The sequence below is a fragment of the Lutra lutra genome, chromosome 5, assembly GCF_902655055.1.
Source record: "Lutra lutra chromosome 5, mLutLut1.2, whole genome shotgun sequence".
Taxonomy (NCBI): domain Eukaryota; kingdom Metazoa; phylum Chordata; class Mammalia; order Carnivora; family Mustelidae; genus Lutra; species Lutra lutra.
This window is the reverse complement of record NC_062282.1, coordinates 73,539,521-73,564,064: the sequence shown is the minus strand read 5'-3', so window position 1 is coordinate 73,564,064 and position 24,544 is coordinate 73,539,521. Positions and strand designations below refer to the sequence as shown.

At 41.2% G+C, this 24,544-nt stretch overlaps 2 protein-coding genes across 8 annotated transcripts in view; one reads left to right on the top strand and one right to left on the bottom strand.

Annotated features, from left to right (window-relative positions):
- The first annotated feature begins 126 nt into the window (after window positions 1-126).
- On the top strand, window positions 127-16,730 carry SKP1 (S-phase kinase associated protein 1). The gene is made up of 6 exons (XM_047729524.1): window positions 127-280; window positions 3,638-3,734; window positions 8,925-8,998; window positions 13,370-13,513; window positions 15,014-15,154; window positions 15,831-16,730. Exons 2-6 carry the CDS (start codon window positions 3,638-3,640, stop codon window positions 15,864-15,866), a joined length of 492 nt encoding a protein of 163 aa, XP_047585480.1. The 5' UTR covers window positions 127-280; the 3' UTR covers window positions 15,867-16,730.
- A 5,605-nt stretch (window positions 16,731-22,335) lies between these two features.
- TCF7 (transcription factor 7) overlaps window positions 22,336-24,544 on the bottom strand; it is a 33,045-nt gene continuing 30,836 nt past the window's right edge. For 2 of the 7 annotated variants that reach the window (XM_047729517.1, XM_047729518.1), the window contains one exon: window positions 22,336-24,039. In XM_047729517.1, the coding sequence (XP_047585473.1) occupies window positions 23,523-24,039 (517 nt within the window). In that variant the 3' untranslated portion in view covers window positions 22,336-23,522. Of the gene's footprint in view, window positions 24,063-24,544 lie in introns of all 7 variants that reach the window. The other 5 variants (XM_047729519.1, XM_047729522.1, XM_047729521.1 and 2 more) reach the window with 3 other exon arrangements.

Sequence of the window (24,544 nt, the reverse complement as noted above, 5' to 3'; positions counted from 1 at the left end):
CGGGGGGCCGTGTGAGAACGAAGCCCCGCCCCCGCGCCGTCGCGCCCGCCGCCTGCCCGCCCCGCCGTCCTCTGCCTGCGTCAGGCGATCTCGGCGGCCAGCCCCACCGCTCTGTGACGCCACGGGCGCCGGGGTCCTCCGCGCCTGCGCCCGCTCTTATAAAGGCCGACGCCGCGCCGCGCCGCCGTAGTGGCCTTGTTCTCCTTTTTTCTCCCCACGTTCTGGAGGCCGCTGTGTTTTTATCAGCCTCCGACCCGCAGTCGGCCTGAGACCGAGCACCGTGAGTGGCCGCCGACCGAGCGGGAAGGGGCGGGGGCGCCGTAGATTGGCGAGCTGGGTGGCCGCAGGGTGAGGCTTGGGCCTGCCGGAGGCGGGAAGCACTGGGCCTGGCCTCTCTAAGGCCCAGTGGAACCCGTCGCCCACCCTGTTCTCGGGAGGTGGCGGCAAGCCCCTCTCCTAGCTGCGCGTCCTCATAGCGCCTCGTGGGCGTAGGGGCTGGCGGGCGAGCGGGAGAAGGTGCGAGAGGGGCCCGGGATTGGTCCTTCCTCGCACGGGGCGAGTGTCCGCCTGCGGGGAGCTCGTCTTCAAGGCCCAGGCGGCGGCCCGGAGCCTTCTTTGGCCGTGAGCCTGCCGGCCTCCGGGACCCAGGGTGGGGGTGGTGGCGGGACTTTGAGTGGAGGCCCCTAGGCTGGCGTGGGCGTGCGTTTGTTGTTTTGGTGTCTGGAAGGAGCGTGGCGGTGGGAGTCTGGGAGCGCTGGATTTTCCGCTCGCGTCCTTTCTCTTCCTTTTATCTGGCGTTACTAGTCACCGGTGCTTGGGCTGCACGTTTGCCCAGCAGACTGCTTGCTCCTTCAGAATATTTTTCTCCATTATTTTGCCATAGCCTGGAGTTGGTGAAACTGTTGAAATAGCAGATGTTCTCATCATAGTGGTGTGACTTTTAGACGGCCCAATTCTTTCAAAGCCAGACACTTTAAGTTTTGCAAGAATTGGAGATTGACTTGGACAAGGGTCTCAGGTTTGGGTTTTGGGGTCGGGTTTGGGTTTTCCATCAGAGCCTCACAATAGAGTGTATCTGTGTTACAGAGCAGTGCATATTTGTCCATTCAGCTTTCAAAAGGTGTCAGAATTCGAGTCACTGAAAACACAGGTGTTTTCTTTACGTTGTTGATAGAATCTACCTCAAGCCATTCACGGAGGGTGATTGATTTTCCAGATAAGGAACTTTAGGAATTGTCTTGCAAGCATGTCAAATCAAGATCTCGTCTGTTATCAATACAGTTTTGAGTTGAATCCTAGCTCTATGACATTAAAAAAAGTTTCTCTTTGAGTGTTAAGTTGGGGATCACAAAATACATTCGATTACAGATTAATCCATTGCTGCCTGCTTATTTAATAAGATCTCAGCTCCCTTAAGAGTAACCTAATACAGAAATTTGACTGTGACTAAGCAGATCTGGTTATTTACCAAGAGTTATTTGAAAGAAATATGAAATGGTTATCGTGCTTAAAATTTTATCAACTGTATTGCCAGACTTGTCTTTCTTCAGTGTTCATTCCAGTACTATGGAATATAAAAAGAGTATAGAATGTTTTGTAATTAAAAGTTGGGTTCACGTTAAAATATTTCTTTGGGGGGTGTCTTTTGTTATTGCCTTGTCACAGGGAAGGTCCTATGCTCTGGGCCCTTCTCTATTGAATAGGACAACTGCATTATTGGCAAGCACTAAGCAACATGGAGGAACAGACATATTTGTGAACTGAAAAGTGAAATCTGATTCTCTTCAACCATGGATGAGTGAGAGCAGGATATATCAGTGGCTGATTTTAAAACATAGTTTTACCTTTTTGCTTCCTTTCTCTAACAGCTTATTTGGGAGATGGAAATAATTGTCTAAGAAAAGCCAAATGAATATTTTAACTGATTTAATGGAGGCTTTGATCCTAAAATAGGTGTAGGGAATGTTTTAAATGCCAAATTCTACAGTCTTAATAGTGACATTGCAGGATTATGAATACCTGAGAAGCACGGTCCTTTTAAATTCTGTATTTGATATTTGAAGGGATTATGAAGTAATTATCAGGTATTGCTGCCCTTGTTTCTTCCCTCAAGAATCTGAAAATAGATTGATTGCTTAGAACTTTAAATTGTAAAGAATTGGTTTTTGTTTTGTTTTGTTTTAGTTTTTGCTAGAACTTAAGTCCTTTGTAGTTAATTGCTTAGCTAATTTTTATCTAAGAGGTATCTTTTTCCCAATGATTCACAATTAATCTGAGTTAATAAATACATTTTTGAAGCAAGTAACAGGTAATTTCTATGAGGATTTTAGCAGAAAAACTTGGACACCTGGACAGTCAGTAATGAAAGATAAAAAGGCCTGTTAAATTTAAGTACCTTATTTGGTTTAGCAGATTAGATTTATTCTTAAAGATATTATTATTTTGTATATTTTACATTGATGCAAACATAAAACAAGAATCTCATACTCTCTTTGGATCACAACTCATTTTTTCAATGGTAAGTCTCACTATTGGAAAGTTTGTATTTTATTTGGTAGCTTTGTTTATTTTGGACTGACCACCCTCTGGTTTGCAGGTTGATTGTGGCAGCTAACTATAAAGATGAGAATAGTCCGTATTCAGTGACAGCAGAAAGACAGGCAAAGGGGTCCCTGGGTGATGCAGTCGGTTAAGCCTCCAGGTCTTGGTTTTGGCTCCAGTCCTGATCTCAGGGTGATGGGATTGAGCCCCGTGTGGGGTTCCATGCTCAGCACAGAGTCTGCTTAAGATTCTTGCTTCCTCTGTCCCTCCCTCATGTGGATATGTGCACACATGCATTGTTCCTCTCCTGCTCTCTTTAAAATAAATAAATATTTTTTAAAAGATTTTATTTATTTGACAGAGAGAGATCACAAGTAGACAGAGAGGCAGGCAGAGAGAGAGAGGGAAGCAGGCTCCCTGCTGAACAGAGAGCCCCACGTGGGGCTCGATCCCATGACCCTGAGATCATCACCCGGGCCGAAGGCAGCGGCTTAACCCACTGAGCCACCCAGGCGCCCCGAAAATAAATAAATTTTTTTAAAAATGCAGGCACAGACTAAATAAGTTTATTTTAAATATATTTTGCATTAAAAATATAGAATGTAAAAAAAAATGTAGAATGTAACTCTTAAATTTGTATCAGTAGGAAGTTCAGTAGGGCAAGCCTTAAAAACTTGTGTTCCTAGGAGCTATACTTGGAAAAAATTGATAGCAACACTTCTGTGCTGGCCTGTGAATAACCACTTGCAGTGTTTTACAGGGTTATGTAGATAACTACATGGCCTTAGGATTTTATACATAATTTCTTTTCTTTTTTTTTTTTTAAAGATTTTATTTATTTATTTGACAGAGATCACAAGTAGGCAGAGAGGCAGGCAGAGAGAAAGGGGGAAGCAGGCTCCCTGCCGAGCAGAGAGCCCAACTCAGGGCTCGATCCCAGGACGCTGGGATCATGACCTGAGCCGAAGGCAGAGGCTTTAACCCACTGAACCACCCAGGCGCCTCTTATACATAATTTCTAAAAACAGACTAGTTGATGAAATGTATGAAATAAATCTCTCTTAAATTTCAAATTCAATATAATACTTTTTTTTAGATGCCTTCAATTAAGTTGCAGAGTTCCGATGGAGAGATATTTGAAGTTGATGTTGAAATCGCCAAACAGTCTGTGACTATCAAGACCATGTTGGAAGGTAAGTTTATTAGAAGATTTGGCCAGGGAAAGAGGAAGTAATATTTAGTTGGAGATAACCTGTGAACATTGAATTTATACATGGCTCAATTTGTCATTAAATCCTCAAAAGTATGAAGGAGTCAAGTTTACATTTTTTAAATTAAAGAATTAACTGCATCTTTCTGATACAGGACATCCTTTCTGCATTGTCTGAAATAGTGGATTTTTTTCATCTAGGGAAGACCATAAGCTAATATTGAAGTGATTTCCAAGCATCAGACAATGGCCCAATTCTGTTTCTAGTGAATTTGGATTCACAGTTTCTAATGAGAAAAAAGGCTCTGAAAAAGAGATACCTTCCTGTATGGTATCTAAATACAGTACTTTGTTTCAACAGAGAAGTAAGCTGAGTAGATGGTAAACTGAGATGTCTTTTTTTTTTTTTTTTTAACCAAGTTTTCCATTTTGTCCATTTTGTCATTCCTCTGAAACTGCTACAAAGCATATACACAGCACATTGAAGAGGTAAAGTTAGAAAACAGGTCCTGAAACATTTTGAAACTTTAAAGTTAATATTAACCAGTGGAATGGTAGACATTAATAGTATATGGAGACATTACAATTTGATTTCTAGCATTGGTGGGAAAAAAACTAACTAATAAGACTTCTCTTTAGTATTCAGATATCAAAGGTTTTCATGTAGCTTATGCTTAAGAGAAAAGTTACCTGTGAAGCACTAGCTCTGGGGGTCAAAGGAAGGTAAGTGTGAAATAGTCTTTGTTCTTGAAGAATTTTTAAACTAGAAAGGGAGAAAGACACCAAACAAGACAGGCTGTCACGTGTAATTAGTGTATTAGTGTAGTGTGCCAAGGGGTGCTGGATTCCATCTTGACTGATGTTATTTTTCAAGCTTATGGAGAAACTACAGTGGATAGTACTAGTGAGATGGTACTTTCAAATCTAGTAAAATTAGAATGTTTTGGGAGATTATTTTGAAGTAAAGTAGACAGGCTATGTTAGCGAAAAGGAGAGTTGAGGTTTTTAGTTGGGGTTTATTGGTGTGGAATGAGATTGTGATTCTGTAGTTGGTAAAACTCAAGAATGGGTTTGAGAGAAATGGAAAGTGACTTTGAGGTGACCATGTCAGGTATGTTCCGTCCGCCCTCCCACTTCCCAGAAGATTTTTGTATCAGTCTACTAGGCAGTTGAGTAGTATATGGATCTTGGCCTCTGAGCTGTGGACTTCTGGAGATATATAGACTGTGTGGTGGATTATAGGAGTATTTATGGGAGTAAATGAGGTTGGCAGTCAGCTATATTGGGATGGGAGGCAGGTGTTAAGCAGGTGGAAGTCAGAAGTGGAGAATCAGTGGAGTAAGATTTATGGAAGCCAAGGGTAGAGGGAGGCATTTTGAGGTGATCAGAATGATTATCACATTCATATACTGCACTCTGGTCATTTGGAATTTCATAATAAGACATTTCTTAATTGGCATTTATTAGGTGTGGTAGAGGCAGAAGCTAGATTGCAGAGTGTGTGTCTTCTATTTTCTAAGCTGGTGACTTCTGTTTGCTGATAAAAGCCGAAGGTGTAACTCTTTTGGTAATTAGTACCAATCATATGGTGCTTAGAGTTCTGTATCCTGGTAACTTAAATAAATAGATGACTTCTATTTTGTTGTAAATGCCTTGGTACATCCTTTAGTCACTGTTCATCAAGTACCTGTTGAGTGAAGAACTATGGCATGGTCACTAATAAAGAGTGTGAAAGCAATCCAGATGTCCCTAAAGGCAGGTGAATAAGGCTTTATCTAGAAGATGTAGAAACTAATACCAGAATTGCTGCCTGAATACTTGCTTTGGCAGTGAAAGTGCTCTTTATTTCATCTCGTTGGTGTCTGGCACACTGATCTCTCCTGTGCTGCTTCAAAGAGGCATTTGCCTAGTGTAAGAACATAGGGCTCCTTGAAGGTTTTCCATGCCCCCTTTGATCACTGAAGCAAGTGGAGTGATAGACAGCAACAGTTAAATGATTCTTTTCTTCCATAGCCTTTGGGCATCAAAGGTGATTGGCTTTAAGTACTAGTGGCTTATATAGAATTCTAGCCTGTTCAGGATTGGAGTCAGTTGAATTTGGCATCTGCAGTATCTCTGATTATGAGTTTTTTGTGCCTTAGAAAACAGGAATAAAACCTAATCACAGGATAATCAGAAGTGAAAATCTTGGCATGGGTACATGTGGATTGACTGATTTGTTCAGGTCCAGGATGTGGTATCAAGATAAAGTTGTCTTTCAGAAGTCCTTGAAACTAAATAGCTTAAAGGCATGACTGTTGATACTTGTGCATTCAGTCTAAAAGTAGAAAAGACCTTGTGCATCCTTAGTTTAAATGCTAGAGAAGTGATCCTAAGGCCCTTATTTTTAATACGACTTATAAGCCTTCTTCCAAATAATGTTTGGATCTAAACCAGTTGGTCTTCTGTATTATATTTCCTGTACTATCTTGATTCCCCAAACACAAGTACTTTATATAGTGTAACTTCTTATTCTTTCCTGATTAAGAATAGTTCATACTAGTACAGGAAAAACAAAAGTGGGCTTAGTCCAAATTGATAGTCATTTTTATAGTTTTACTCTAGGTTGAGATGGGATCAGGGAATAACATTGGTAGAAAGGAGGAGACTAAATGAGTGATCCATCTCTCCAACAAAATAAGATAAATTTTGAATCTGCTCTGCTCTTTACCACTCCAGTGAAACTGCTTGCTAAGCTCAGTGGCCTCCATGTTCTCAAGTGCATCATTTTCTGTTTGATTTCTCATCTAGACCAGTTGACCCCATTTGATCATCCCCTTCTACATTCCACTTCCAGGATACTTTACTGAGCTTTTTGTCTTCTCATCTTTATTGCTTGTAGTTCCCGAGGACTGGCTTAATCATTGGACCTTTTCATTATATTTATACTCCTTCATTTCCTTGGTTATCTCACTTAGACTGATAGTGTTATAAGCTATCTATATATCAGTTCCCCAAACTATCCTCTTTTGATTTTTAGATTGGCGTATTTATTTATTTATTTATTTTTAAAAAGATTTTATTTTTTTATTTGTCAGGGACAGGGAGAGAGAGCGAGCGAGCACAGGCAGACAGAGAGGCAGGCAGAGACAGAGGGAGAAGCAGGCTCCCTGCTGAGCAAGCAGCCCTATGTGGGACTCGATCCCAGGACCCTGGGATCATGACCCGAGCCGAAGGCAGCCGCCCAACCAACTGAGCCACCCAGGCGTCCCTAGACTTGGCGTATTTAACTGCTTGGTCTATTTGTATGTCTTTATAGGTACCTCAGACTTAGGAAACTAAGTTCTTAATTCCCAGCCCTTCAAAATAACAGTTCTCTGGTAGCCTTCCCCATATCAGTTAATGGCAACTCCAGTGGCAGTTTCATCCATTGAGTTCCTCATGTCATAAACCTTAGTCTTCCCTTTCTCACATTGTACTTGCCATCTGTTGGCAAATCTTTTTGCCTCTACCATCAAAATGCATAGAGAATTGGATCATTTCTTCTTCCATAGCTGTAAACCTGTATAGGCCACCATCTTGTGGTAGGATTATTGCCAGCCCCATAGTTGATTTCCTTCTTTTCTCTGCTCCTCACTGTCATCTCTTCCCAATACAGTCGCCAAAATGTTCGAGACCCTGTTATCGTCAGGTCTCCTGTCACTGGTCTCATCTAGTTCTTTCACCCTTGCTAACCATGCTCTAGCAACACTAGATTGCTTTAGTGTTAATAGAACATACCAGAATGTCCTCTCAGAAGGCCTTTGTGTTTATGACTTCTACTGCTTAGGTGTTCTCTCTCCTTTAGGATTTTACTACACAGTATCATCTTGTCAGACATCTTGAGCAGTTCTATCTAAAATTGTAACAATTCTTTTCTATCCTTCCATATTCATTGCTGACTCTCCACTGCCTAGGACACCTGTTACCTATCAAAAATTTAAATGGTTTGACTGAACACTGGCCATGTCAGCATAACTGATACTCAGCTATAAGCAGTATAGAGCTGAAGTAACTTTTGGCCTCTAATATTGGTACTTGCTAACTACTAATTAACTGTGGGCAGCTCTTTTTTAAGTCATGTAGAAACTGGAGGACAGACACATTTGGCGTGAAAAAATACTCTTATTTAGAATCTTTACATAATAGGGATTTTAATTTTAAGTTTTTTCTTTGAACTTAACCAATCACTTTGAGAATTTGAAAGTTAGGCTTTTTATCAGAACAACCTGTAGATTCAAAATTATAGATAATATGTATATGATGAATAATGGGTATACATTGAAATTGAATCCCTCAACCCACATTGTTGTTAACTTCCCTACACATAATATTAATAATTTGTTATGTATACTTCTGGAGATATTTTAAATCTAAATATATAAGCGTAGGGGCACCTGGGTGGCTCAGTCAGTTAAATGTCCGCCTTTGCCTCAGGTCATGTTCCCAGGGTCCTGGGATCAAGCCCCATGTACCAGCTCCCTGCTCATCGGGGAGTCTGCTTCCCCCTCTCCTGCTCCCCCTGCTTGTGCATGTGCTCTCTCTGTCAAATAAATGAGATCTTTTAAAAATATATATATATATTTAAATAAATAAATATATACGTCTATACCCATTTTTATTCAGATAACATTTTCTTATACCTGGCTTTTAACAGCTTTAATCCTGAAATCATACCAAGTATGTATGGAGCTGCCTGCCTTATTTTTGTCAGTGGCTGCATGATTTGTTGTGTATGTATATATACATATTTGGGCTTCGGGTTTTAATAGATTGAGATTCCATTACTTGAAATGCTTTTTATTCTGTTTTTCTAAATGCTGCCCATCTAGAGATTTTGGTATAAAAAGTAAGGATAATGGTCTGGATTTGATGCCTCTAGCCCACATGGCTTTCTAGTCATCTCAGTCCCTTTGTTACTTTTCTTCCTCATTAAGGATTCTGTTTATGTAATATTCCTGTGTTTGTCTACTCAAACAACTTTATATAGTTTTGTGTGGTTTATGGACCTCTTATCAGGAACTGCTAGTTTTTAAATGCTCATAAGAAAACTATTTTAAGTAGAATACTTTTCATGTTTGTTACTTGTTTGAGATATCTGGTTGGTGTAAATATTAGAATTGGGAAATAATGATAAGTCTCTTGGTTTTCTTAGATTTGGGAATGGACGATGAAGGAGATGATGATCCAGTTCCTCTACCAAATGTTAATGCAGCAATATTAAAAAAGGTAAAGCAACAAACCGTGTACTTGAATATGCACATTTCTTTTTCATTGAACATCTGGGCGGTCTTCCTATACTGCGGATTAGGACTCTAAATGTCTGTTGTAATTATTTAATCAGGCCCTGTGAATATTTGATTTGTGTAGTTTTTTGTTTTTTTGGTTTTTTTTTTGAGTAGGTTCCATCCCCAGTGCAGAGCCCAATGTGGGGCTTGAACTTAGCACCCTGACATCAAGACCTGAGCTGAGATCAAGAGTCGGACACTTAAACTGACTGCGCCACCCAGTCACCCTGAGTTCTGTAGTCTTTTGTTGTTTTTTGATTAACATATAATGTATTACTTGTTTCAGGGGTAGTTCTGTAGTCTTTTTGATTAACATTTAAATTACTGAAGTATGACACTATGTGCTTAGCAAAAAGGAAAAATTTTTTTGTTTGTCCACTGGATAGCTATAGCCTCAAAGAAGCTTGAGAACAAAGGTATCCTCACCCTTGATCACCTTACCTTGTGTTTTAAGCATAAAAGGCTCTTGACATTGAATAGAATCTTAGTGTTCCAGGGCATATGGCTCCATAACAGAACCAGGTATTTAATGGGATACTCATTTGGAGAAACAGCACCCAGTTTTTACAAGGCAGAGGAAATTAACTAGGCTTAGAAATGGGAATGGTTGGTTCCATTTGGCCCTTTTCTCAGAGATTTTCAAAAGTCATTAGCCATATGCAATTTCATCTTCTACTTTCTCTTGACTCTGGTGTGAGATGCAGCTGTGCTGCATATTTTTCCAATCTTACCACAATTGACTATTATCAGTTCTTTTAATTGCCCTGAACTGGGTTAAAAAGTGATTCTCTAAGCCTGAACATTTTTTACGCATGTTACTGTCCATTTATATTTTCTTCTTTGTTTTCCCTTGCATGTCTTTTTTACGGGCTTTTAAAAAATTGTTATAAATACATAACATAAAAATTACCATTTTTAACTTCCTTACGTGGACAGTTCAGTGGCATTAAATACATTTGCACAGCTGTGCGATCACCATGACTCACTGTCTCCAGAAAATTTTCATCATTGCAAACTGAAACTGTACCCTTTAAACAACTCCTCAATACTCCCTGCCTCCAGCCCCTTGTAACCACTATTCTGTTCTCTGTCTCTATGAATTGGACTGTTGAGGGTACCTTCTAAAGTGGGATTATATAATATTTGTCTTTTTGTTTCTGGTTTATTTTACTTTGCATAATGTTTTCAAGGTTCATCCATTTTGTAGTCTAGTGGGCTTTTTTTTTTAAGATTTTAAATTTAAAAAAATTTTTTTTAAGATTTTATTTATTTATTTGACACACACAGATCACAAGTAGGCAGAGAGGCAGGCAGAGAGAGGGGGGGAAGCAGGCTCCCTGCTGAGCAGAAAGCCCTATGCGGGACTCTATCCCAGGACCCTGAGATCATGACCTGAGTTGAAGGCAGAGGCTTAACCCACTGAGCCACCCAGGTGCCCCTTTAGTGGGCTTTTTATAGGAGTCATTTATATAGCATTTCTCATTTCTATCACTTTGTGTTCTCTTATGTCATTTTACAGTATTTTATGGTTTAGAAGCTTTATATTTTATGTAGTTAGAGCTTCTGGGTTTTGTCTTGCAATTAACATTATATTTTATACTAATGTAAAGTGCATCTAGAAGGACTTATGTTTGCACTCATTCAAGTGCTGGTATTTTTTAGGTGCTGGAGGTATAGCAGTGAACCAGAGACAATCTTTGCCCTTAGGGAATTAACATTCTAAAACTGGGGGAAATGTATAATGTAAGAAATATGTCAGATGGGAAAGCTATGGATTATAAGTGGGTTGATTGGTGGAGAGTTAGCAATTTTTAAAATAAACTGGTCAGGAAATGCCTTACTGAAAAGTTGATCTTTTTTTTTTCTCCCGAAGATTTTATTTATTTGATAGAGATCACAAGTAGGCAGAGAGAGAGAGGAAGAAGCAGGCTCCCTGCTGAGCAGAGAGCCTAATGCACGATGCAGGGCTCGATCCCAGGAGCCTGAGATCATGACCTGAGCCGAAGGCAGAGGCTTAACCCGCTGAGCCACCCAGGCGCCCCAAAAAGTTGATCTTTGAATAAAGAGATGAATATGTGGAGGAAGAGAATTGTGGGCATTGGGAACAAGTGCAGTGACCCCAAGACAAGAGCATGCTCTACCTTTTGAGGAAAGGTGGGGAGGCACGTGTGCTGACTGGAGCATAATGAATAAGCAAGGAGTTAGTACAGAAGGTCAGTTGATGGGCTGGGTGATATAGAGCCTCTTCTGAGAGTAAGTTTTTTTAATCTGTTTGCATTATTAAGTCTTAGGCATATTTAAGCTTATGCATTGAATAATTATCTAAAAACTGTAAAAGTACACAGTAAAATCTCCCATCCTTGTCTCTATCAGACCTGAAACCCCCTCAAGTAAGAATAATCAACATTAATTTCTTAATACTCTTTTAAGAGTTCTTTTTAATGCCTATGTAAACTAATACTAATTGCTGTTTTTTTTTTTTACACAACTGGAATACTTCTTAAAAAGATACTGTTTATTTCATAAAGACTCGTATTTTGGCTTTTTCTTCCAGAAATAGTTCTTTCCTTTTTTTATCTCCTAACAGTATAATTTCTCAGCTCTGCCATTTTTTCAGCATTATTTCATTATTTCTCTAGTATTATGTACTATGAACTAAATTTAATCATACAGAAAAGTGATACTACACAGCAAATACCCTGCCACCCAGATTCCACAACTTAACACTTTTAGTGTTGATTTTGGTCTTTATGATGGCACATGTGGTCTAACCTGCTTCCTGAAACTTGATATATGTTTACCTCTTTGTTCTTTTTTTTTTTTTTTTTACTTTTTTTAAAGATTTTTTTTTTTTAAGATTTTGTTTATTTGACAGAGATCGCAGGCAGAGGGAGAGAGAGGGGGAAGCAGGCTCCCCACCGAGCAGAGAGCCCAATACGGGGCTCGATCCCAGGACCCTGGGATCATGACCTGAGCTGAAGTCAGAGGCTTTAACCCACTGAGCCACCCAGGCACCCCAGGATTTTATTTTTTGTAAGAGAGAGAGAGAGCGCTTCTCGGCCTTTTGGCTAAGATCAAGTGTAACAGAGAGAGATGGCGAGAGAGGGAACACAAGTAGGGGGAGTGAGAGAACCTGGGCAGGGAGCCTGATGCAGGCTCAATCCCAAGACTCTGGGATCATAACCTGAACTGAAGACAGACGCTCAATGACTGAGCCACCCAGGTGCCCCTGTTTACTATTTTGTTCTTATACTCAGTAATCTTATGGTATTTAGAATTGGTTGGTGATAATGTATTCACATCCTCATCTTTACTAGGTAGTTGCTAGATTACTTTTCAAAGGTGTTACACCATTTTACACTTTCCAGTATAAAAGTTCTTGTTGTCCTTACAATATTGCCCGTGATGAGTATCAAAATTTTAATTTGGGGGGGGGGTCATTCTAAAGTAGGACCTGACTGGAGTGTTGATTTTTGTATCTAATGAGACTGAGCATTTTCTCCAGTTTGAGTATTCAGATTTCCTTTGTGAATAGCCTGTTCATATCTGTAGCCCGTTTTTTTTGTAGTGTTTTTTTTTTTTAAGATTTTATTTATTTATTTGACAGAGATAGATCACAAGTAGGCAGAGAGGCAGGCAGAGAGAGAGAGAAGGAAACAGGCTCCCTGCTGAGCAGAGAGCCCAATGTGGGACTCGATCCCAGGACCCTGAGATCATGACCTGAGCCGAAGGCAGAGGCTGTAACCCACTGAGCCACCCAGGTGCCCTGTAGTGGTTTTTTTCCAAGCAACGTGGGGCTCAGACTCACGATCCTGAAATCAAGAGTCACGTGCTCTGCTGCTTTGAGCCAGCCAGGTGCCCACTTTTTAGTGATTTTTAAGATTTATGTTCTAGAGGGTAATCCATTGCTGCTTATTCATATTTTCCACTCATAATTCATGTAAGTTATTATTATATTTTATATATAATATATAATATATATATAATATATGTTATATCATAATTCATATAAAATATTCATATTTTCCACTCATAATCCTGTCTGACTTCATGTATTTTTTTTTTGCGCAGGAGCTTTTTAATGTGGCAAAGTAATCTCTCTGCCTGTTTTTTTTTTTTAAGATCTTTTAGCCTCTAGGGTTGTGAAGATTCCTCACGCTTTGGTTTTGCTTTTCAAGCTCAGCCAGTAATTTGCTTACTCAAGTCAGCTTCTAGCTAGCTCTTAGCCCATTGTAGGAATAACTCTGCCCCAGTAGTGGAACGAGTACCTTGTGACGTAATGCCACAAAGGAATGAACTTTCTTTGTTCCAGGTCATTCAGTGGTGCACCCACCACAAGGATGACCCCCCTCCTCCTGAGGATGATGAGAACAAAGAAAAGCGGACAGATGATATCCCTGTTTGGGACCAAGAATTCCTGAAAGTTGACCAAGGAACACTGTTTGAACTTATTCTGGTATGTTTTTAATGCATTCTTTAAGATATCTCTAGTTCAGAGCCTTATCACTTGTAACGGAGTTTGTTAAATTCATTGTTACTGAACTTTAATTCTCTCTAAACTCAAATGCAGTGATATATTTAAATTCACATATTAACAATCACGTTAAATGCAAGTGGTCTAAACACAACAAGTCAAGGGTACAGATTATCACATTGGATTAAGAAAAAAAAGATTCAGCTATGCTGTCTCCAGAACACCCACTTTAAAGACACACTTAGTTTTACAGGGTGGAAGAGTAAATTACGCTACTACTAATCAAAAGAAAACTGCAGTGACTATTTTAAAGTAGATTTCAGAGCAAAGAATATTACTGAGGTTAAAGAGGGTCATTGCATAATGATAAAGGGATCAGTCCATTATTAAGAGGCTAGTGTAGTCCTAAATGCTAGAAGAATTTCCAAAAAGTGAAACAAAAACTAATAGAACTCAAAGGATAAATAGATAAATCCACTGTCTGCTGTCTCTCCTTAATTGATAAAACAAGTAGAATGAGGAAGGATATAGAAGTTTTGAATAATACTATTGACAAACTTGTTCTGATAGACATTTATAGAACATTAAATCTCTTGACAGCAGAATACATTGTCAGGTGTATACAATTAAGATTGGCATGTTCGAGGTAAAAAACAAGTCTCAAATTTGAAAGGATTCAAGGCATACACCCTATGATTTCCAATCACAGTGAAATTAAATTAGAAGTCCATGAGCAAAAGCTATCTGGAAAAACTTAAGTAACTTCTCAGTAACCTATGAGTCAAAGAAGAAATCGAAAGAAAAATTGGAAGAGAGAATTAGAAATTTTATGCCAGAAAGTATTTTGATCTGAATGGAAATAAAACCCAACTTATGAGAATGTGTGAGATGTAGCAGAAGTAGTATTCAGAGGGAAGTTGGTAGCTGAAACACCTATATTGGAAAAGAAGAAAAGTTTCATTAAAGAAAAAAGGAAAGGAAAAAAAAGTTTCAAATCAGTGATCAAAGTTTTTACCTTAAACTAATCAAAGATGAAATGTAACCCAAAGAAAGGAAATGTTAAAGGTAAGAGCAGAAATCTATATAAACGGAAAACAGAGAAAACCAAAGAATCCAAAAGCTTATTCTATGAGAAGATCAATAAAATGCAATGCTGTTACTGCTTCTGCCTCTTCAAATATTTTTGTCAAGATTTGCCATGTGGTGCTTGTGTGCCCATGAGAACACACGAACACACCCACAAGTAGTGGCCATTCTTCACCATTTAAGGTAGTGTGGTTTGCTTAAGGCAGCAGCAGGACTCCCTATTATAGAAGGTGTAACGAAGGGGATGTATGAAAATACTTCACAGAAGCTGATTTCCCCTTTAATTTCATAAACTTAACTAGTATTTTTAGCTTAATTAGGTATGGATTTACAGTCACTAACCTTGGATTTAGTTTAAAACATCACATATACTTTAATGAAAACAATCACTTCCAGGCTGCGAACTACTTAGACATCAAAGGTTTGCTTGATGTAACATGCAAGACTGTTGCCAATATGATCAAGGGGAAAACTCCTGAGGAGATCCGCAAGACCTTCAATATCAAAAATGACTTTACTGAAGAAGAGGAAGCCCAGGTAGGTTGCTCACGGCTTGTTTCTGATCACGTGCTTTAAAAAAACAAAACTCAAAACTTGCTTGGTGAAGATGTGTCTCTATCAAGGAGATTTGATTTGAAGGATGGTAATAGGTACTTTCTCTGTCATAAAAATACTCTTGTTGAGAGACTGGCCTGTCTTTGAGTCTAACCACTTATATGCTGCTGCTCTTATATAAGCATAAGAACAATTAGTTTTCAACCATAGGGGCTCTTTGGTATTTCCTCCTTCACAGTTCCTGGTTTGGGCACCTGGGACCTTAAAGGTAACCCATAACTGTGTGACTTCAGAATAGCAAACCCTGTGGGTGTTCTGCCAGGATACTTGAAAGCTAAGACTTGTGAATGGGAGAAGAAATGAATCACAGTGTTGACACAGCTACAAACTGAAATAATGTGAATGAAGTATTTGAATTTGCTGTTAGCTCTGGTGTCTGAAACTTTAATTGCCCATTGCCTTTGCTTTTTTGATAATTTCAAGCAGGGCAGAATAAAAACCTAGGGAGGCGAAGAAGGGTAAGGAGGTGTACTCGTAACTGGATATTTTTCTAGTTTTCCATCTGTCCCTCTGTGACCCTCCTCACAGGCTGTTAATGAATCATTAGGTAGTAGTCTTAAGACTACTTAAGGTACTTCCTTATATCTGTCTCTTCTAGGTACGCAAAGAGAACCAGTGGTGTGAAGAGAAGTGAAATGTTATGCCTGACACTGTAACACTGTAAGGATTGTTCCAAATACTAGTTGCACTGCTCTGTTTATAATTGTTAATATTAGACAAACAGTAGACAAATGGCAGCAGCAAATCAGTTGTTTAAGCAGAATATTGTCCTCCTCGCATGTGTAGTTTGAGTACAGATTCCAAACTTATGGCTGAGTTTCTTCTAGTACGATCAAAAGTTTTTTTTCTTTGCTCTAAATAAACCTGAATTGTGAGTTCTCTGTAGAAGGTGGCATTTTGGGCTTTCCCTCTCTTTGTAAAGCGATTTCTGCCTAGTTTATTGTCTAGTTAACTTTAGTTTAATGACCTTTTAAAAGTTGGCATTGTAAATAAAACAAGTTGAAAAAAAGTTTTCTGAAATAGAATTAACAACGTATTATCTTTATTCATGAGTTGGAAACTGGAAAAAGGCTACTTGAGGTAAATGTTTTGAGTGGGATTATTAGGGTGTTTTCCAGCTTCCTGGAGTCAAGGAGTACCACTGGTATTGATTAGCCTGTATGTAGCAGGGCTCCCTTAATTGGATCTAAGGACTTGTTTTTGCATTTTTAATTCTCAGCTTTGAATATGTTGGTTAGAAACCGAGTTACTACTAAATTTGTGGTTCGGGGGGAAATGTAACTAGCCAGTCTGTCAGCTTTTCGATTAAAAAAGACAAATAACCCATGCGGTGTGTCATCTTTTTATAATCAGTGATCCCATGTGGGGGAAACTTCACACTACTTGCATGTAAAAAAAATAATTTAACCTTTAACGTTAAAGTGTCTGGAAAAACCTAGAAAGCATCCATCACGAATGCAAGATACTTTCAATAAAAAATAAGTTATGTAGTAGGTGGCAAATGGTTTGCTTTTTTGTACTTAACTGTGTCTCTTCACTTATAAATGAGTTAAGTATATGTGTGGTCGTGTAGCTGGAGACAGCTTGCAGGAAGTTCATGTCCTAGCTTGCTGGAGGCTGCTGACCTAGCAGCTGGGTTCTGATAGACTCATGTCTCTCCTGATTGTCATGATCTGGTTCACTGGAACCAGTGCTTCAGTTCTTAATTAACTGGTGTGTGTGGCTGTACAGAACTGCACTGTCCCTGTTTACAGTAGAACGAAGTTGTCCTGGTGTTTGAGATGGCTTACAAATTGTTATGTCCCTTTCTTTCCTCCTTGTGTTCCCTTTTTTCTTGCTTTCCCATTTAGCATCATCTGTATTCACATGTAGTCTTACTGCATTCTATTCATGTTTACTGTGAGCTCTTTTGGCTCAGATTATTTGCTGATAGTAGTTTGCCTTTATAGTTCATTTCTCGTTTGCCCCGAATCTGTATCTGACTTAATAAAGTCCCATATGCGGTCTCAGATGAATTCCTATTTGTTATCTTTACCAGAGGTTGCAGATTACAGCCATGTGTGGATGAAATCTAGCCCACAACTTATTTTTGCAGTCTTTGTTTTGGTTTTATGTTTTTAAAGGATTATTAAAAACTCAATATAGGAGACTGAATTTGACCAACAAGCCTAAAATGTTTACTCCCTGGCCTTTGAGAGGAAAAGTTTGCCAGCCCTTATGACTTCTTCTGGATACCTCATTCCATTTATTCTCAGGAATTAAGCTTGTTTTCCGTTGTCCTGGGTTCACTTGGGAAGGTAGCAGAATTCAGTCCTAGTTGGAGTATCTCACCTAGTTGGAGTATCTCACTACCATAAGGGTCAGTTCTCACACAGAGTGTAACCACCCCCAGCAAAATCTCTAGCTAGCATGATGAAAAATATAACTCTTAACTGAAAGTTCAGGATCATTAACACATGACTTGTCTAGTTTGGAAAGGAGACAACGGCTTCCAGGAAACAAAAGCTTATTCTCTATTCTCAATCTGTATAACCCCCAAGGATGGTTGGGATTACAGGACTAAATAATGGCACTACCCATATTTAAAGGACACTGGGATTTTTTTGAATAGGTAAGACTGAGTGGACAGACAATACGGTAGTTAAGATGTTTGTTCCCTTCCTGATTTTCTGTAGACTGTGGCCTTAGGCTTTTAAAAAAACATCCTGATGGGGCGTCTGGGTGGCTCAGTGGGTTAAAGCCTCTGCCTTTGGCTCAGGTCATGATCTCTCATCATCAGGCTCTCTGCTCAGCTGGTAGCCTGCCTCCCCCTCTGCCTACTTGTGATCTCTGTCAAATAAATAAATAAAATCTTTAAAAAAAAAAATCCTGATAATCTTGAACTCTCAGGTTTGGTAAATATCTAACCGCTCACATAAGAAAATAGGCCATTTTTGGGTGTTGTGTGCCCACATCAGTCATAAGTAGGGTGTTCAGGGGCCCTTTAGGCTGGCTGCCACATGCTGCCTGCCCTGTTTGCTCTCGCCTGCTGGTTGCTCAATATTTCTTTAATAAGTCTAGCAAGAGTTTTCTAGGCCCTCACCTTTCCCAGGGAAAACAAGTGGCTTTTTCCCATTATCCGCAGTAGCCAAACCTATCTCCAGAGATACACTCTTTCCTACCCGATCACTTCCCAGCTGTTCTGAACTAAGACTGTGGCATGAAGTCATACTGTGAGGCTGGACTCCTGTTTCTGCCTCTTAGTGCCTACCTGGCCTGTGGTAAGTTGAAATTGGTGGTTATGTGCAGAGCGGTGCTGTTGGTGATGAAGACTCCTGTGTGACTCCTGTCCAAGTTCTTTGGCTTCTCAGCTTTTCATGGACTATGTCACTTATAATTGAGAGGAAACCAAACTCCTTCTGAATACTAGCTTATTAGTCTTTCCCTGACATTGTCATGGATTAAGGATATGCCCCCTCAAACAGATTCTGATAATTGCTACATTGTAGAACCAAGTTATGTCATTTGAATGCTATTATATATTTTATTAGCTTGCCTTTATAAATCTACCTTTAATACACAAGGTGGGTATTGCTTTGCAACTTTTATATTTTTCCAAAGATCCACAAAGTCATCCCAATAAGGTAAAGATTCCTGAGCAGCACTGCAGCTGTGATCTGTTGATTCTGCATCTGTGGGAACATACCAGCTGCTGGAATTAAACGAGCTCTTCACTGTAATTTGGTGGGACGATTAGGACTGCACCCCAGTAACATGAAGTAATGGTGATGCTGAGTTTAGACTGGAGCTAGTTGGAGAAGAAGGAGACTAAGTCCTATGAGCATGTGACTCAGGGCAGGCAGATGTTCCAAACCACATGATCTCTTAGTGTACCTTTTTTTTTTTTTTTTTTTTAAGATTTTACCCATTTATTTGAGGGAGAGAGAGAGCATGAGAGCAGAGTGAGGGGCAGAAGGAGAAGCAAAATCCACATAGGGAGTCCAGCATGGGGCTTGATCCCAGGACTCTGAGCCGAAGATGGACCCTTAACCGACTGAGCCGCACAGACACCCCGATCTCTTAGTTGACTTAAAAATGAGCCAGTTCTAGTTTGCTGATCCAAGGGAAATTAAGAAATTAGATAGGTTTCCTAGACTCTTAACAGGGTGAATTTATACAGGGATAGGAAGTAACTTCCACAAGTTAAGAACTGAGAGAGCAGCAGACCTCTTGATCTGAGAGCATTGTTCACTCTGTCTGTGGCCAAAGAAGCTTTTATATTTGGAAGCTTAACTTCTGCCACCACTTCCCACTTGAAGATGTTTCAGATCTTTTTTTTTTAAAGCTTCCTAAGTGTGTTTGTGTGTGTGTATTTAAAGATTTTATTTATTTGTCAGAGATCACAATTACACAGAGAGGCAGGCAGAGAGAGAGGAAGGGAAGCAGTCTCCCTGCTGAGGAGAGAGCCCAATGTGGGGCTTGATCCCAGGACCCTGGGATCATGACCTGAGCCGAAGGCAGAGGCTTAACCCACTGAGCCACCCAGGCGCCCCTGCATATGCTCTTGTACAGCTTCTCTTACTTGCTTCAAATGCTCTACAGATACTTCTGTCTCACGAAGCTTAGAGGATGGGTGGGAGCAGAGAGCACTACTGTCAAAAACTACATTTAAGAGGAGTTTCCAGAGTGGCCTTTGCTTGCTTGCCTGGTTTCCTTTGTTCCTTTGACCTAATTCCTCCTCTAATTTCTCCCCTTCCTCTACCCATTCCTCCCCTCCTCTGACCATCTCCGCCCCCCCCACCGCCCACCCCAAAATTGACTGCACATGCTTTAAAAGAACAAGCCTTTAGATAGTTATGAACACCTGAATGGAAAAGGAAGATCTGGTCCAAAACCCCAGGTGAACTTGAAAGAAGTATCAGCTTGAACTAGTAACAATTTTCTATATGATTTTTAGCTGATGAAATACCCCTTACCCTGTGTGACTGAACTCCTGAGAACTGCTAAGAGATGAGACATTTCCTACCCCTAGGACAGAATTTGCTTTTTCCAGTTACTTCTCTGCCTAATCACACATTATCCTTACCTTTGAAATCTCTCCTGACCTGACCTGGCTTTTATTCTAGCCTCTGACTATGGGAATATCCCCACCCGCCCTTCTCAGACCCCTCTGGCCCTTTGTGGACAAGGAGGCCAACAAAGGTCCATTAGTTGCTCGGTGCCAGTAGAGAGTCCGAGAGCCTGAAGTAGAGTTTCTGGGACAGAGGTGATTGGAATAGTTGGCATTGATGGAGCCTAGGAGGAACCAGGGTCTGTTTTGGGTGGTCTGCTTTCTTTCAGGGACCGGTGGTGAACTCAAAGCTCTGGGTAGAGCTGAGAAAGTCATGATAAAGCAGCCTTTCTAACGTCAAAGAAAAGGCAGTCAGCAATTTTTTTTTTTTTTTTTTTTTTAAATAAGGAATTGTTCTTGGTCTCAAATCTTCTACTTTGATACATAGGCTTGACAGGTCTTTGTTACCCTTGCCCTTTCTAGGCTGTTTTTCCAGAAATGCGTGGAGGAACCGATTTCATTTCTTCTTTGGAACAATGTAAAGAATCAAGTCTGTTTCCGTGCACTTGTGGCCTTTCTAGCAAGAGTTAGAGTACACTCAGAGCTGGGCAGGAAGGAGTGCTTTCGGGACATTCAAAAGGTAGTTAAAGCCAGAAGAGTCTAGCCACAGGGCTTCCTATATAAAAAGGGAAAACATATTCCAGTTGAGAGACCTGGGCAGGCCTCACCAGCTTGCCACGCTGAGCCCACAGCAGATTCTCTGTGCACAGGTGCAGCAGCTTTGGCAACTGCCGAGCCGGTTTGCCTGTTTTCTGGGAATTTGTAAGGGAAGTTGTGGTATCTTGTCTTGCGAGAGCTCAGAGACGGGGCTCGTTCCTGGCTTGCAGTGAGGTGGGACTGGTGTGCTATTTGAAATTGTATTTAGTCAAGTCACCTGTGGCCTCAGGAATGTGCTGGTGTGATCTGGGAGGATTTGAGTTTCCTCTTTGAAGTTACTTTTTTTTAAGAGGCTGGTTTGATTTTAACCAAGTTGCCAGAGCCTTCCTCTTTCCCCTCACATTCACAAAGGGTGCATTGTTCCTGTACCCAGTGTGCTCTAAATAAGACACTAGATCAGATGCAGCCAACCCAGTCTTGCATAAGCCTTAAAATGTTTTTGAAACAAGCAGGCCAGTAGCCAGAGTGGAATTCTTAAAATGGGACAGATGTCAAGAGGATGGTCTCCTCTTGCACCCTTCCAGAAGAAAAGCAAGTCTGGGATTACAACTTCCAGTGGCCTACTTTAGACAGACAGTACTCTGGAAGATGACTTTATTTATAAATATTTTTAAACATAAAATCTCAAAAATAAAATGCCATGAAAATCACAGTGCATGATGGTGACCCACTGGCTGACTGTTGGGATATTCTTCTTGCCCAGCCTTTTAATCTGATGTTGGAGTGACCTGTTGAAGTGGCTTTTACACCTTTTATGTTCATGATGGGTTTGAGGAGTTAACTGTATTCTTAAACATGATGGAAACTGCTGTTAAAAAGTAGGCTGTAGATTTATCAAACTGGAGAGGTTTTGTATAAAAATAGGAAGATACCTAAAGTACCTAATTAGCTTTTGGGAGGAAAGGGTGCTATTGAAATGCTCTTTCAAGTTTTCTGATACCAGCTTGGAGAGACTCCGGTTTGCCTCAAAATAGGATGTGTGCTCATGGAATGTTGGGTCTTTTCTCTCTGCGGAAGGAAGATGGGAGGGGAAGATGGAGCCTAGTGGTTGTGTGGGTCTGTGGTGGCAGTTCACAGCCCATTCCCATATGCAGGGTGGCCTTTGCTTGCATCACTTGTGAAGTCCGAAGATTGGGGAGTTTACATGTAGAAGCAGCTTATTAGCTCTTGTGGTTGGGGCAGGGCCTGAGCCTCCAGTAGGGGAGGTAAGGAAAGTAATCACTGGTTTCTGTAGATTGAAAGTCTTGAGAATGTGTGTCCCAATAAGCTCCAAGTTTTATGGCTGTGGGTAAAAAAAGTGTGTCATGCTCTATTACTGAAACAGCTTATTCCTTAGTGTCAAGTTTTGAAAGAGAAACCCAGTAAAAAGTATCTTTATTCTCATGTTAAAAAAGTTTTTGTTGGATGATGCATTAACAATACAAAAATATTTTTAACACTACAATAGTCTTTTTCGTTCTCTCAAGACTTCTTGCAACACTATACTAGAATATATGTTCTTTGGATTCTGAGAAGCCAGTGGCTAAACTAGGAACTAAAGGCTTTTGTTGAGGGGTGTACGGGTATAGGAACAGCCCGTTTTCTTTGGAATCAGGCTATGTACAGTGAGGGAAGAGGCAAAAAAAAAAAAGTTAAATTAAAAGTTTTTTTTTTTAAGGCTCAGGGTTGAAGCTTGGCTCAGAAATGGGTTAAAGTAGCCTGTGGTGAAAACCCACTGACTACCACTAGAGGTTCTCTGGACTTCTTGCTTTGATGGTGATGGTCCTTCCTGCAGGACTATTAGGAAACTGAAGCTGACCTGTTTTGTGCTGGAAGGTAGGCACTGACTGTCACGAGGTTTGCCTTCTCTCTCAACTGCCCAAGAGCTGCCTAGACTGACACGGATAAGAAGGAAATGGAGCTGTGACTGAGGGCTTCTAGGAGTAGGGAGGGATGCACACTAGGTTTTGGGCCATAATTTCTTTCAGCTGTTGAGTTCACCCAACCCAAGGCTTGGGACCTTGGTAATCAGAGCTTATGGCGAGGCTGAGTTTCTCTTGGAAACATTTCCAAGTAATTTGAACTAGAGCCAGGTACGTCTCACTGCCCATACTTGCCTGATAAGGTAGTGTCAGGTTATTCCTGCTGCCTGCGGTGATAGGCCTATATTTAACTGTTCCATTCCCTCCTTGTCTTGCAAGCTCTTGAAAACATGGCAGGAGGCTTCCTTCTGGTCCAGCTTAGGAATGATTACTCCTTTTCTGTCAAAAGGGCTTCTCCTGGCCCTTTTGACATAAGTATTGTCCTCTTGAGCACGTGGTTGTGACCATGCTCAGGTGTTGTTTCATAAACCAGCTCATTAGTCCATGAAATAAGTGTCTGGTATGGGGAGGGTGTGGCAGTGGTGGGGCTGGGGAGGTGGACGGTAGGGAAAGCAGCTGGGCTCAGTCCCGAGCATCTAGGACATCTATAGCAAAAAAGCAGACGAGGCAGCAGGGGGCATCTGGCCAGCAAGACAGTGGTAAAAGGGATAGATGCAGGCTGCTATAGGCACAAGGGATGCCCTTAATCAGATGACACAACACAGATCTGACTTCTGCCACTCAGAGCAGTTGGATTGATGGCCCCAGGTTCAGGCAGAAGTTGTGCAGCCTCGGAAGTCTCCTGGGCCTGGTCTGGAGAGGGAGGTAACAGGGCCCCTGGCCAGTTTCCATGTGCTTTGGGGCTCTGTCGCTTCCTCTCAGAGGATGGGCCCCTGGAGGCATCCAGGTGTCCTGTGCATGCTAGGCTGCCTGTCTCTGAGATTCCTCTCGTTGTACCTGTGTACTCTGCAAGGCGCTGGGGAGGGCCTGGGGGGGTCCAGGGGGCTGGGAGGCTGAGAGCGGCCGAGAGCCCTGGTGATGTAGGTGCTGGCTCCGCAGGACTAGCAAGCAGTTCTGTGGGGAGGTGGGGCAGCAGGAGGTATGAGGGCGAGTCCTGGGGGGCTGGGGACCCGGGGCAGCCTACAGCACTGTCATCGGAAGGAACGGGGCTGGGGCAGCGGCCTTCTCCGGGTAAGTACCGAATGCATTTCTTTTTCCTCCTAGGAATAGTGAAGAGAGTTATCTGTAAACAGAGGGTGAATTCATAGTCATACACCACAACCAGAAAATGCTGTCCTTGCACAGGCCTAGCTGACCTCTTGTCCCCTCTCCCCAGGACTTGGGTGATGTGCCTGTGCCTTCAAACCTAGCACTGCAGTTCTGCTGGGCCTGGCCCAAACCTGGAACAGGTGTAGTACCCAGCACAGCCACAGGGTGGCACAGGAACCTCTTGTGGGCTGGCCCTGGGGGCTGCCTTCTGTTTTCCTGGGAAAATTATCTCCTAGTCTGGGCCTTGGAGCTTCTGCTTCACATGTCTGTGGGGTTCAGATCTGCATTAAGGCAAAGGGCTGCACTGCTTGTGGATTCTTGGATGGTGCTCAGACAGAATACCACAGATATACTCCCATTGTGCGTACATACATACATGTCTGTACTACCCGAATTCCTCTTTGCCCTTGGAGAGGGAGCATGGTGGGCACTGTGAGGGACTGGACAGTACTCCTT